Genomic DNA, 15,288 nt, shown 5'->3' on the forward strand with positions numbered 1-15,288 from the left:
TGGGTTGTTTAGTGACGTTGTGCGTGGTTCGTCGATGAGCTCTCCTTCTGGAAAGGTTTACCACTGCTTCATGTTTTCTCCATTTATAGGTAATTTGTTCTTTAATTACTAAAGTTGGGGGTGTGGTGTGTTAATGATTAATTAATACTTCCACCTGCTGTGATTATGCTGGTTTAAATGGCTTTTTTTTCTTCTAAAAAATCCAAAGTTATCGTTTTAATTTTTTTATTTACTCCGGTCACTTTAGTCTGATAATTTAAGTGGGAAATTTAAGCAGTGATAAAATATTATTTATTTATTTTATAGGAATTATTAGGGTTGAATATGTAATAAAAATTGTTTTTCTTAACATTGGGGTCTTATTCCCTATTAGATGTAAATGACTAAACTTTACTATGTTTTCCAGTGTACAGTTATGCTACCAGAATAAAAGCATGAAGAGCTAAAATAAAGTCTCCCCTGAAACAAACACAAATGGATTTTGTTTTTCCTCTTCTAGTGTTTTATTTGCTTCTTTTTTTGAGTATTTACGGATCACTTATGATTACAAAAAGGCTGAAATCAATCCTCTAAGTCATGTTATTATATGGACTAAGGAAGTAAGTTTTTATTAGTGCGAAATCTGATCACAGAGTTGACTTTTACAACCGTGGCAACGCCAACATTTATTTGCGTCTATCATCTCAACACTTGTTCAGAGGCGCGTGCCTGTCTTCACTCACCTCAGCTTTGTTTGCCTTTTGTTAGATCATTAACGGGACTATAAAGAGCGTTAAAATAAAGTCGACAGCGTGACCCGCGGCCTGTTGCGTCCATTGCCTTTATAAATCCAAACCACATCCTTCCCACTTTAACGGGAGCTGAGGGAAGGCGACAAGTGGAGGCAAACAGCGGCCATGTTTATGAACGGGAAACAAGTATTTAGAGACTAGAGTAAAATAAATTAAAGCTTCTTGCATGCTTATGCTGGTGAAGATTCTCAGTCATCCAGGTCATGCTCATTCCAAAAAAGGTAAAAAAACAAAACAACTGGACTTTTTTCAAAGTTTGAAGGAGTTTCGCCTGCCATCCTGAACGCTTTCAAATGTCTTGAGACCAATAGAGGAAAAGATCAAAAGTTAGCACACAGCTTCAGTCGCTTCAGCTAAAAACCACTAATCAGGCCCGAAATCTGGGAGTAGTGATTGACTCAGACCTGAACCTCCAAAAGCATCTAAAGACAGTTACAAGGTCAGCTTTCTATCACCTGAAGAACATTTCTAGGATTAAAGGACTGATGTCTCAGCAGGATCTGGAAAAACTAATCCATGCGTTTATTTTTAGTAGAATTGATTACTGCAACGGTGTTTTCAGAGGTCTGCCTAAAAAGCGGGTCAGACAGCTGCAGCTGATCCAGAACGCTGCTGCCCGCGTCCTCACTAAGACTAAGAAAGTAGAGCACATAACCCCAGTTCTAGAGTCCTTACACTGGCTCCCTGTATCTCAGAGAATAGACTTTAAAATCCTTCTTAGTCTATAAATCCCTGAATGGCTTAGCACCTAAATACATCACAGACTTGTTATCAGCGTATAAACCCTCCAGACCACTCAGATCCTCTGGCTCCAGCCTACTCTGCATACCTAGAACCAGAACTAAACAAGGAGAAGCAGCATTTAGTTCCTATGCTCCACTTATCTGGAACAAACTTCCAGAAAACGGTAAAAGTGCAGAAAGCCTGAGTTCTTTTAAATCAAGATTAAAAACACATCTGTTTAAAATTGCCTTTGACTCTTCCAGTTAAAGAGTTTTACTGTTTTTAATGTTCTTTTTTGTTACTAAATTCTATCCCTACTTGCTTTTATTCTATTTTCTATCTACATTTTATTATTTTGCTATATCTTAATCATGTAAAGCACTTTGTATTGTCTTGTACTGAATTGTGCTATATAAATAAATTTACCTTGCCTTGAGTAGTGTAGAGTTCTACGCTTTATATTATTGCCCAAAAAAGCATTGTTATGACTTAGATAACATGCAAATTAAACCGAAACTCATCCGCCTCTTAGCAATGGGGAGTCGTTGGGGTCATCGTTGGCCTGGCTTACAGGGGAGATGTTGTGATCACCTGCATGGAGGTGAGGATTGAGGTGAAAATTGCAAGGAATCAAACCTATTGCTGTGTTTTAAGTTTTTGAAAGTTGGAACCTAAGTCGTCCTCCTCTGGTTAAGGTAAATGGCTTCCTTCACACCTCTTTCAAACCATCTGTCTTCTTTGTCCAAAATGTGGACATTTTGGTCCTCAAAAAAGTGTCCTTTGTCCTTAAGGTGTAAGTGGACAGCAGAGTCTTGTCCCGAGGAGGTAGCTCTCCTGTGTTGAGCCATGCGTCTGTGGAGAGGTTGTTTGGTTTCTCCAATATAAAGATCAGAACATTCCTCACTGCACTGAACAGCATACACCACTCCGCTCATCTTAGGTTTGGGGGTTTTGTCCTTGGGATGCACCAGCCTCTGTCTGAGGGTCCTGTTTGGTTTGAAATGTACTGAGATTTTGTGCTTGGAGAAAATCCTCTTGATTTTTTTCAGAGACTCCAGCAACATATGGGATGACAATGTTTTTGCGTTTATTCGTCTCACCATCATGTTCTGCAGCAGGTCTTTTGGATTTTCTTGCTGATTTGATGAAAGCCCAGTTAGTGTACCCACAGGTTTGGAGGGCATCTTTGATGTGTTTCTGTTCTTTCTGCTTCCCTTCTGTTATAGTTGGGACATGCTCGGCCCGGTGTTTTTAAGGTTCTGATGACAGAAAGTTTGTAAAGCACTTTGCATTGTCTTTTGTATCGAAATGTGCTATACAAATAAATTTGCCTTGCATTATGATTCGGCCCAAAAGATCGCTGCGATCAACAACTTGTTAACAATTCCTGGACAGAAATCGTCGTCACTCTTGGAAGAAAGGAAGAGGCTTTAAAATGTTGGAAACAACAGTGTTTTCTACTTTTACGTGTAGTAGGGAGTAGTATGATTGACGTAGGAGCACAACGCTGCCCTCTAGAGTCTAGGAGAATAATGCTACTTTGGAAGAAAAGCCGCATGGAGCATAAATGCTGCAGGCGTCTGATTACCGTGCAAAACCTTCAGTCCTCGACGTGGCTAACCTAGCTTAGATTCTGGCCTGTGATCCTTTGCACATGGCCTCCCCTCTCTCCCTTGTTTGCATACTTTCAATAAAAGAGCCACAAAGAATTATAAATTATATTTAAAAAATCATGTTCATTCCCACTCTGGTTTGCACAGTTTAAGCACACCAACAGCTTTGTGAACTCACCCCCCCAGAAGTCCTGCAGTGCCACGGATCACTGCCACGTAGCTTTGACTCAAAGGCCCTTTCATGTTCTCGCTTGCAGGGTTCGCGACCTCCGAGGTTTTTTCCAAACTCTCGTAAACACATTTAGCTCACACAGGCTTTGTCATTCTGAACATGGCACCAAACAAAGGTTTGCACACACGCCTCGCAGCTGCTTTGCTCTTACAGCTGTCGAGAAAGTGACCAGGATGCTCCGAGCCCGGCCACTAACGGGGGTGGCCTTTAAGGATTTAGCTGTTGTCAAAGAATGTGACTGATTTTTATTTGTGGCACTGAGGTCACTGCTAATTGTAGGTAATATTTCCTGCTAAAAGTGGCACCCCTGGTTTAAAACGCCTTTAAAATAAGAGTATATTTTTTAGAGAAGGTGTAAGTCTAAGGATTGAGGTAGAAATGGAAGATGGTTGATTTGTTTTTTTATTTTGTTTTTGTCTTGGAAATCATTTCGGTTTTTATTCGGCCAGATGATTCCGATCTTTTTCCTGTTAGCTCTGTGACCCGTTTTATGGAATAGTTCAGCAGATTTTATATTTTATAAGATTTCTCATACAGTTTGGAGAAGTCTGGCGTTTGCTTTTATTATTTTCCACTTCTGAATAAGTTCACAAAAAAGAAATTGGGAAGATAAACATGTTTGCTTTTCTGGACTTTATTCCTGATTCTGCTGCCCAAATAATTAAAACGTAAGAATTAATTGACTTTATTGTGGGTCTTTCCTATGTTTATTTGTAATTTATTATTTTGCGTTTAATTTTTTGATGAGTGTGGTTTTGTCGGAATTTATCTCAGGATTATCCTTTAGAAAATAAAATGTGTATTATCTGGTTTGTCTTTAATTTGTGTTTGTAGACAAAAACTTAATCAAAAAACCAAAAACACAAAAGAGCCATTTAGCTTTTTTTTTGTGTGTGAATTTAAACGCAGTTTAAACTGTCTTATTTTAAAACCGGTCTGATTCAAGCATAAAAAAAAGCAACAAAACCCTTTAGTTTGTAATAGTTTAACACTTATGTTTATAAATTGTTGTCCAGACAATTTTTTTTAATCTTTTGTTTTAGATTTTAAATGAGTAGAGTTGTTTTAACTTGTAAAAACTATTCATAAAACATCACCAGTTGTCCTTAACAAACTACCGGATCAAACTACTGGAGCAGCATCGCGTCATTAGGGTTAAACATTTACTCGACTGTCTATAAAATCTTTAAAGAAAACAAATCTGGAAAAATGTGGAGGAGAAATCGGGATGCTGTTCACTCTAACATGGTTCTCAGGCCCACAGTATCACACATCCTCCCCCTTGCTTATCAGACGTTTTCTCCACATATTCCAGGCGGGAGATTTCTACTGCACCGTGTTCCCTCCTCATTTAAACACGTGGTTCTAGTGAAAGTCCAGGGAGAGATTAGTTCTGTTTTAATTGGGGATGCAGGGTCAGGAGAGGCTTTTCCTACCCAGGTGGCAGGTAGATGACATCTGTTTTTTTTTATGGAAACATTTTCTCCCTTTGGAGATTTATAGGTGGGTCCTTCACCCCCTTAGATGCCATCAGCTGCATGAAATGACACATATTTATACCAAGATAGACAAACACTCCCTGCACTCTGTCCAAAAGTAAAGACAATTCACTTAGAACTGCTTTTTGCCCAACAACGTCACGTTCTGTGCCGTCAAATTTCTATATTTTTCTGGTTATATTTCTGTGTGTTATAGTTTGAGCTGTACTCTGAGGCCAGCATCGCTCTGCTTCACCTGAAAAGCCAGCAGGATTTCGCCGATCTGAGCCAGCAGGCTAAAAAGAACCTGACTCTGGACGGGAAGGAGCTGAGCATCAGTCCGGCCTACTTGTTCTGGGATCTCACTGCCATCTCGCAGGTAACGCTTCACCTTTTGGGAGTCTGCGTCAGCGGGTAAATGAGATCTGTGATTGCTGCGGTGGCTTTAGAAAGTTTTTTTAAAAAAGAAAATCACGATGCACCTCAGTCTAAGCAGGACGAAGATGTATCGGCAAGCCGATTCGAAGACAACGAGGAGCTCCGCTATTCGCTGCGCTCTGTGGAGAAGCACGCCCCCTGGGTGCGACACATCTTCATCGTGACCAATGGTCAGATTCCCTCCTGGCTCAACCTGGATAACCCCAGGGTTACGGTGGTGACGCATCAGGCAAGCCTCCACCCCTCCCACAGTCAGCTTCTTAACGTGAAAGTTGGCTTAGATTATAGCGTAACATGTGTGTGTGAATGAGGTTCTTTCTTGTGTTGCAGGATATTTTCTTGAACGGCTCCCACCTTCCCACTTTCAGCTCCCCCGCCATAGAGACGCACATCCATCGCATCCCGGGACTCTCCCAGAAGTTCATTTACCTGAACGATGATGTGATGTTTGGCAAAGACGTTTGGCCAGACGACTTCTACAGCCACTCCAAAGGACAGAAGGTGTTTAGGGCAACAGAAAAAAAAAAAAAAAACATAAATCTGTGGTTTAATGCTCAAAGCTCAACTCCACCTTCATTCAGGTGTACCTAACCTGGCCAGTGCCCAACTGTGCCGAGGGCTGCCCAGGATCCTGGATCAAAGACGGATACTGCGACAAGTCCTGCAACAACTCCGCCTGCGACTGGGACGGAGGAGACTGCCTCGGTGGGGAAGCTGACTCTGTTGTCCTCGCATAAATAAGCAGGATAGATGTTTAATTCGTGTTTAACGCTCTCTGCCAGGCGCAGCAGGAAACAACCGCTTTCCTGCAGGCGTCGGCGGGGTCGGCCCCGGAGGAGCCGGTGGACCCGTGTGGCAGATTGGAGGCGGAATCGGCGGGATGTCGTACTGCAATCAGGGCTGTGCCAACTCCTGGCTGGCAGACAAGTTCTGTGATCAGGCCTGCAACGTGGTGTCCTGTGGATTTGATGTGGGCGACTGCGGCCAAGGTCTGTTTAAAAGAAAAAAATATTATTATTTTTCCATATATCGTATTTTTCAGACTTTAAGGCGCACTTAAAATGCTTAAATTTTCTCAAAATTTGGTGGTGTGCCTTATATATGATCACCGTTGTGCTTACTGACTGATTTTATGTGGGACAATGCGCTCAAAAATCTGTTAAAATGTGTAAATATGACTTTGGTAAGCAACAAAGCCGCTCCGCAGAATAGATATTTGGAGCATTATGGTACACTGGGTCACTACCACTGAGCTATATAATACACTGGAGAGCTGATTTTGCCGAAAAACTGAAGTCACTGGCCGCCATCTTGCTACTCCCTACTCTCCCAGAATCCCATAGGATTTGGTTGCAACAACAAGCAGTTTTCTGGCTGTGTGAAAACGTTTCACAGGTAATTCAACATTCAGTGGATGTACTAACACTATCAACTACTAGGAAATTAGGTGCTGAAATACTTTACATGTTATTCATATTAAATATATATGTATATATAAGTATGTGTATATATGTATACACATATGTAAATATATGTTTTTGTATATTGTTATTTATATATTTATAAATGTTAACCATATATATTTAAATTAATAAAATGCAAAATATTTCAGCACATGACTTTCTCAGTACTTGATAGTTTTAGAACATAGCATAAAAGTATATGGCATTTGACATTTTAAAAGTTTTAAGCCCCCCCTGAACATGAGAAAATCCTCGTTATTCGATGCTGTAGCGCACATATTCCCTAGTTACTGGGGGGAATAGGGAGTACCAATATGGCGGCTGGTGGCTTCAAAGCGACTCGTTCAAACAGACTGTGATTAGCACTCCAGTGTATAATATAGCTCAGTGGTATTTTTCAGACTATAAGGCGCACTTAAAATGCTTAAATTTTCTCATAAATTGATGCCGCGTCTTATATATGATTACCGTTGTGCATACTGACCGATTTTATGTGGTACAATGAACTCAGAAATCTGTTTAAAATGTGTAAGTATGACTTTGGTGAGCAACGAAGCCGCTCTGCTGAATAGATATTTGGAGCATTACGGTACACTGTGTTACTACCTGATAGGACCCCTGAGCTGTCCACAAGACTGCCTGACTGTAACGTCTAAACTAGAAGTGCATTCTTGTAAGGCAGCCCGTGCCTGAGTACGCGCTAGCAACAATAAGTTAATTTAATATAAAAGTTGTGTTTATTTTGGCCTTATGTTAGAAACAGGGCAGTGTAGTCCAACCACTCTGTCCTCCCGGCAGAGACTGATAGCTCTCCTTCTCAGGTGAGAGAGGTGTAAGGTGACCAGATTTGATTTATCTAATGAAAACCGGGGACGTCTCTGATTTTGTTAAGCGCAGAATCTCTGCCTGGGGGTTGGTTTGTTTTGTCTGAACTGCAACGCCGACGGAGGCGGGTGGGGAAGGGCCATTCTGCAATTCATTATATAGGCATGGATAAATCACAGATGCAGCGACTTCAATTGATCCAGAACGCAGCGGCTCGGCTTCTTACAGGAACCAGGAAGCGTGACCATATAAGGCCTATACTGGCCTCTTTACATTGGCTGCCCGTCTTTTAATAGACGGATAGATTTTAAGATTCTTTTATTAACCTATAAGGTCTTAAATCAGGGATGTGCAAACTTTTTGCCATGGGGCCATTAACGTCCCATAGAAAGTACTAAGGGGCCACAAAACTAAAGCCTTTTTTAATCAAAATGGCAAAAACCTTTTTTTTTTCCATTTTAACTGCTCAACATTAACTAAACACACAAAATACTTTAATGAAACAAGCAAATCGGTCTGATTTCTGTATAAAATGCATCTGTAAATCATTTTAGATCTGAATCATAAAAACACAGTTTCGCCCAGCAAACAAATGTCCTAAACTATTTGGGTTGATCCTCTTTTTCTGTTGGTTTCTTTTGTGTCTTTTTCAGCAACAAGAACAGGATTAATTTGGGCTCGCTCTTCCTTTATTTTACAGATAAATACATTTGTAAATTTATTTTAAATAAATGGCCGCACCCAGGCCTGCCTTTAGGTAAAACGTTTGCGGTCTTATTTACAATTAACTTAAATTAAAAGCAAAAATATGGCTGGGGAACGAGGGCCGCCCAAAATCTTTCAGAGGGCCACAGATGGCCCCCGGGCCGCACTTTGGACACCCCTGTCTTAAATGGATTAGCTCCCCCTTATCTTAGAGGCCTTTTAAAATTCCAGTCTGTGTCGAGAAGTCTACCTTCAAATAATCAACTATTACTGACAGTTCCTCGGACTCGACTTAAGAGGAAAGGAGATTGGGCTTTCTCTGTTGTTGCTCCAACTCTGTGGAACAGTCTACCTCTTCAAATTAAATCTGCCCACAGCCTGGATCATTTTAAATCGCTTCTTAAACCTTATTTTTATTCGTTGGCTTTTATTTGAAGCAGTGTTTCCCATTCTGTTTTGTTGATTGTTGTTGTCTTTTTGTAAAGCACTTTGGTGCAGTTTTATACCTGTTTTTAAAGTGCTATATAAATAAATTTGACATTGACATATACAAAGCTGGTCTATGTCGGGACAGCAGCAGATCTGTCCCTGTAAATCGGGGACGTCTGGTCACCTACCGGAGGGACGGAATGATATTGCACATTTGGGAAGAATATGTAATGATCCTTATAGTCCGCTGTGCCTTATATGTGGACAAAGACCCACAGAGGCACGTAAATTCACGGTGTGCCTTATGGTCCGAAAAATACGGTTTGTAAAAAAATTAGGGCTGGGCAAGTTAACGCGTTAATTTCGCATTAATTCATTAGACTATTAACAGCGATATTTACTTTAACGCGCATTAACGCATGTTGCTCACATGCTTTTATTTTGTGAAGGTCTGTTGCTGCGGTGTAGGGGTTTGAATCAGAACAGTAGGTGGCGATAATGCGGCAATAACCTCGCTGTCAGCCCAGCCTCGGATTCAGAGGAAGAAAGGTGCTGGCCGGAAAAAAACACAGCTGACATGGGGAAGAAACAAAGCTGCATCGACGCCGTCGGTGAAATCGCTTCTCGTTTCAAAGTATCCATGTGTTTTTGCCTGTTTTTCCCTGCCATTCACTATATGCACGCGAAAAAGCAACAACTAAAAAACGCGTGTTAACGTCAAATAAACGCAAGCAACGCACGCATATCGAGTTAGCAAGCATTTCAGTTTAAAGTTCTTCCAGCATCGAATATGACAGAAACAAGTTAGTTGTAACCACTGCCAAGTTAAACTTTGGTATTGAACATAAAATGGTAATGCTGCTCCCTGCTGCTACCTCAGAAATTCCCTGTTTTTGGTAGATTTTTTCCCCATAAAGAGAATTCCCTGTCAGTGGCAATAAGCTTTAATTTATTATTATTGATATTTTTTGTTTTACATGTTTAAGTTGAGCTTTACACTAAATATGTGTTACTGATAAGTGCTACAAATGTTACAACACTGTTGTTCATATGGCAGCAGAACATTAAGATAAAAGTGCTCTTTACACTACTTTTGAATTCATTCTTGGAGTTTGTAAATACAATGCGATTAATCATGATTAATCGCGATTAAATATTTTAATCGTTGCCCAGCCCTAAAAAAAATAAAATAAACAAATTTCCATCTTTTCAGAGCACTTTGGCGAGCTGCACCGTGTGACCCTGGTCAGAAACCAGAGCCTCTACACGCTCCCTCTAGGCGAGACGAGGCCGTATTTCAGCTTCGAGAAGCTGGCCCGCAGAGTCTCGGAGGCCCACGTCAGGGACAACCCCGCGGTGCGACACACGTCCGTAGCCAACAAGTGGAAAACCATTCACCTGCTGCTCTATCCGGGGCAGAACGCCACCCAGCTCCAGTACAACGTCACCTTCCAGAGAGCGGATGACTCTCAGTTCACGATGAGCTTCAGCGTCGCTGTCGACACGCGTGAGGTTCCTCAGACTAATGCCTCAAAGGGCGGGAGCAAAGCAGCAGGAGGGGAGTCCAAACTCGCCCCGACGCCCGAGCCAGTGTTCCCTTTCTCCGATGTCCCCGAGGACAAACGAGGGCCTAAGATCCAGAGGAAGCAGCCTGCTGGATCTCCGGTTCTCATAGAGGTTCCTGTGGTGAATGTATCCGTTTTACCAGCCGTCGTGCGACAAGAGCTGGAAAAGTTGGAGGAAAAACTTCTAATTGGTGACATAACAAGGAAGGGTTACAATCTCACCAAAGCCGAGCTTCTAAAACCGTATCGTACCCGGTCTGAGAAGCGTCAGGACATCGCTGTACAGCCAGACAAAGTCCAGAAGAGGCCCTACAAAGACCTGGAGGACGACGGAGGTGGAAAAGAAACGGAGGAAAATCAAAAGTCTGATCAGAAAGCGCCAAAGGAGGCTCTGGAAAATAAACCTTCCCCTTCTCTGGTCCCGGTCCGCATCGATGACAGAATAAAAAGTGTTCTAAGTCCTGAACGTTATCCTCTGAATCCTGTAATCGAGAGGCCCAGGACGTCCAAGCTTCTCAACGTTTCCCAAAAGAGGAGCGAGGAGATTCAAGCTGAGGTCCCTCCTGCAGTCGGCAGGAAGCTCCAGCACTTCACCTCCTCAGACCGAGGCTTCCTGCCGTGGGAGAGGAGGAAATACTTCCAGGCCTTGTTGGAGGTAAGCAGAACCCTTTCGTTTTTTTTTAGGATTTTACTTAGGGCTGAACAATTAATCGCATTTTCAATATAATCACGATTTAAAAAAACGCAATTTCCAAATCGCAGGGTCTGCAATTTTTGGCTATGTAACAATTAGGGAATTAGAAACGTCCATTAGGTGTTGGTAAAATGTTTAAAGTGGGTTTGCCTTCACATAGAAGGGAAGACAGTTGCAGCAGTGAGATAATCTAACTTTATTACTTGTTTTAGAGTTTATATAATCATACATAGCATTAAGTACAGGTCAATCAGTTTAATACATAGACCTGCTTGTTGGCTGCACTTTATGTTCAACAAGGATTGATGTCCAAATCAACTGAAAGCTGTTTTCTTGAATAATATTCTGATTAATAGAAACATTAAAAGTTCTTATTTAAAATAGTCCTAGTTTACAAACATCTTTATTTAGAGGCCATTTTTGTTGCTTGTGGTTAACGCAGAGAAAAGTCAAAATTGCAATTTTGGTTGAAATATATTCGTAGGCAGAACGCAATCATTTCTGCTCTGAGTTTAGATGCTGTGGGTCTTTTAGCAACTAATCTGCACAGCGAGGAAACAAATTGATTTGTTGTTTGTATATTTAAAAAAAAAAATTGCATTAAATCGCAATATTAAGAAAAAAAATCGCAATTAGATTATTTTCCAAAATCGTTCAGCCCTAATTTTACTCCCAAGGAAAGGATGTAATTTCCTCCTGTGCTGACTCTCCCAGGAGGAGGAGCGTCTTCAGCGAGCGTTGTCCTACAGGACGGACGGCGCAGCGACGGGACGGAAGCTGCAGGACACCTTCGCTGACTCGCTGCGCTACGTCAACAAGCTGCTGAACGGCCAGTTCGGCTTCACGTCGCGCAAAGTGCCCGCGCACATGCCGCACATGATCGACCGTCTCGTCATGCAGGAGCTCCAGGACACGTAAGGCTTTACGTCTAAATGCTTTCCCTCCATTCCTCTTCTGGGTTTTTCGAGGATTCAGTTGAGCTTTTCTTTTTGAAGAGGGAAAAACCCCCACATAATCTGATGCACAGGTTTTAGATCAATATAAATTTCCTTTGATCCACACTCTAATATGTTAATCATCTCTAAGATGTGGTAAGGTTGTCGAAGCAGGCTGCACCTCCACCTCGTGGTTTTTGAAGCCATTAACAGGATTCTGCTATGAATCTGGCTCTTCTGGATCAGAATCATTCAGGTTCATTTAAATTTGTTGCTATCCTGCAACAGACAAAGTTTTACAAGCATGATCGACAAACTATCAACTGATTTAGCTCAGGCTTTAGCCATTCCAGAACCAATTTTGATGTGTTTTGGGTCCATTTTTCTGTTAGAACATCTAAACGTGTCCAACATTGAACCATCTTAGAGTTATTTTAAGGTAAAGCTGGTATAACAGGAGGTGGTTTTCCTTCTTCAGTCTTTTCCAGTTTGTGCAATGCACATATACCACTTACAGTGAAGCAGACCACAGCATGATGCTGCCACCACCGTGGTCCACAGTTAGCATAACATACATAGAGTACAGTGCAATAGGTTTAGGTAGGTATGAAAAAATTATTTAAACTATGAATCTTTTTAACAGTTGAAGTGTTAATTAACAAAAATGCAGTGACTTAACAGAAAAGAGCTGTAAATTCAAACCATATTTGTTGTTACCAGCCTTTGCCTGGCACACATTTTTAAAGAAGCTCGACTGTTGGGTCGCTCCAAACATCTTGTAGTCCTAACCATAGATGTTCTGTGGCTGTAGGCTTCTTTGAATCCTTATAACTATAACTTCCTCCTGTCTCGTGTCTCGTTGCTCGTTGTCAGGCCATAGTGTCCTCCACAACCTCACCTTGGTAGCGGAGTCTGGCGGTTCCTCAGCCAGTTTTAAGCCTCCTCCACACCTGCTTCTGTTTAATTTAAAGACTGCATTTCAGCCTGCATATGATATTGATGAGCTTGAGCACCTATTTAGTATAATTGCTTATTATTGGACAACAATCCTACACAATCCTTGGGTTTTTTGCATCTAAAAGATTTGATGCTGGTTTGAAGGCAAAGTGGAGTAACGCTAATTATCAATGTAGCTTAAAGGAGGTATAAGTAAGATATTTACTGTAAAATCAACCTAAATTATTCTCATTTGTCATCTGGTATGGAAGTAACTTTCCCTTTAAACAATCGATCCTCTCCATATACATTGTCTGAGTCAAGTTTTCTCCTTTCAAACCAAGAAGTACAGTCCGGAACGACTTAGGTTTAGTGTGTAGCCGTGTTTACTTCCTGGTTCCTGAACCAATCATACGAGAGTTCCCAGGGTTCCCAACACAGAGCGCAGCATTTGGTATTTTATCTTGGCAAAAGAGCAGCAGCCTGCAAACATGGAAGCCAGTAAGAGAAGCGGACCAGAAGAAGAACAGAATACAAACATCATAGACCTGTCCTGTGGAAGTAAAAAATCAGTACAACAACAGACCGTAGGGTAAATAGTGGTTGTCCGTGAAAGGCATTGTGTATGTGTTGTTCCGATTTTAACCACTAGGTGTCATTATTGCTTATTGTTCCTTTTTGTTTTCTCGTTTTGCATTTTGTAAATTGATAACCAATAAACAATCATTATCTATATTTTTGGGAGATGGACTTTCCCCTGTGGACAGATGCAAATTTCAGTCCAGCTTGAAGATGTTAACCTTGTCCCAGGGGCTTCTTTCCTGGCCTCCCATGTTGATGTTTTCTTCACGGCAGACTTGAGTCAAGCTGCTTTCCTCTGAGGAAGATGGTTTGGATCCCAAGTGGACTGGGCTATGCTTTAAAACACAAGCTTGTGCCAAGTAATGTAGTGTGTTGAAGTAAACTCCTTCGATTTCGTCAAGAAGGCTGTTCAAATATTCAACCAAAGTTATGGCAGAAACTTGTTGATGGTCACAAAAAAGAGTGTTTTGGTCGCAATTTGCTGAGGACTTATTAATACTAGTGGAGATGTATGTATATATTACAGCCTGTATTTATAATATACATAAAGATCTTTATGTCATTTGTTATATAATAAACATCTTTTAGCTTTTTTTCTAAATGAGTCCCCCTCATCAGGTTAGTCACCGTAAATGGTTTTCCAACTGTCTTGAAGGAGTTCCCAAAGGTAGTAATAGACATAGACATTATATACGTAGACGCCTTGTTGGGCGGGGTCTGTATATAATGCGATGCGTCAGAGCGTCCGCCATGTTGAATGTGGCAAATCTGCAGTCAGACTCAGTCACTTAAACAGTATCAGAGGGACTTTAATCTCAGAATATACTTTATATTCGTAATATTTTTATTTTTGTAATGTTACAAGTTTAATTTGGTATCCCTTTGGCTTCATTCTCTTGACTTTATTCTCGTAAAAAATAAAAACAATTAAATGAATATAACCTGGCTGTTTTACTCCAGGACTAAGATAGTTCTGTAAACTGTGACTATTCTGGAAATGTTCCCCCTTAATTCTCATAATATGACGTTTTTCTCACAATATTACCACTTTTGTCTTTTTTTTTTTACTTTATTCTCCTATGACTTTTTCTCATATTAGTAACTTAATCTATTTAATACTCCCCCAAAAAGTCTGTTGCTAATCTGTATCTATACCAGATCTTAAAAGGTTCACACGGCTTTATGAAATAATGAAGACCACAATGTTTAGATTTAACCAACTGATTTTTATATTCATAACACATACACATATATATATATTTCTATACGTATATTTCTATACATCTCAATAGCTCTCTGTTCTGCCAATCTCTATCAATTGATCTATATATATTTCTTTACAAGTATATGTAAATATAAGCTCCATCTATATCTTTCTCTATATATATAAATACTTAAAACATATTTAGGAATGAGGCATCTTCTCCGATTGACGTTCACTACTGTCTGCCACATACAATATGGCGGAGCCGTCTGTGTATATGTGTCTGTGGCAATAGAGGATGCTGCGATGAAGGAAAGGAAATATAGATGAACATCGTTGCAGTTTTCAGAAATAATATCACATATCTTGTGCAGCCCACTTTTCACCCACAATCCCATGTTTCTGTTTTTTAATCGAGCTCAACTGCTTCCTACAGGTTTCCAGAAGAGTTCGATAAAACCTCGGGCCACCGCGTTCGTCACTCCGAGGACATGCAGTTCGCCTTTTCCTACTTCTACTTCCTGATGAGCGCCCAGCAGCAGCTCAACGTCTCAGAAGTGTTCGACGAGGTCGACACAGACCACTCCGGCGTCTTGTCGGACCGCGAAATCCGAACTCTAGCCGCCAGGATTCACGAGCTTCCCCTCAGCCTGCAGGTCAGTCTGACGATCGGGT

The 15,288-nt window shown here is 41.0% G+C and overlaps 1 protein-coding gene across 1 annotated transcript in view; it reads left to right on the forward strand.

Annotated features, from left to right (window-relative positions):
• Positions 1-15,288, forward strand: part of gnptab (N-acetylglucosamine-1-phosphate transferase subunits alpha and beta) — a 39,450-nt gene that overhangs the window by 14,445 nt on the left and 9,717 nt on the right. The window contains exons 8-15 of the mRNA XM_036149052.1: positions 5,055-5,216; positions 5,325-5,504; positions 5,606-5,776; positions 5,857-5,980; positions 6,058-6,264; positions 9,911-10,917; positions 11,671-11,870; positions 15,050-15,269. Of these exons, the coding sequence (XP_036004945.1) occupies positions 5,055-5,216; positions 5,325-5,504; positions 5,606-5,776; positions 5,857-5,980; positions 6,058-6,264; positions 9,911-10,917; positions 11,671-11,870; positions 15,050-15,269 (2,271 nt within the window). The remainder of the gene's footprint in view (positions 1-5,054; positions 5,217-5,324; positions 5,505-5,605; positions 5,777-5,856; positions 5,981-6,057; positions 6,265-9,910; positions 10,918-11,670; positions 11,871-15,049; positions 15,270-15,288) is intronic.

The sequence above is a fragment of the Fundulus heteroclitus genome, chromosome 17, assembly GCF_011125445.2.
Source record: "Fundulus heteroclitus isolate FHET01 chromosome 17, MU-UCD_Fhet_4.1, whole genome shotgun sequence".
NCBI classification, from domain to species: domain Eukaryota; kingdom Metazoa; phylum Chordata; class Actinopteri; order Cyprinodontiformes; family Fundulidae; genus Fundulus; species Fundulus heteroclitus.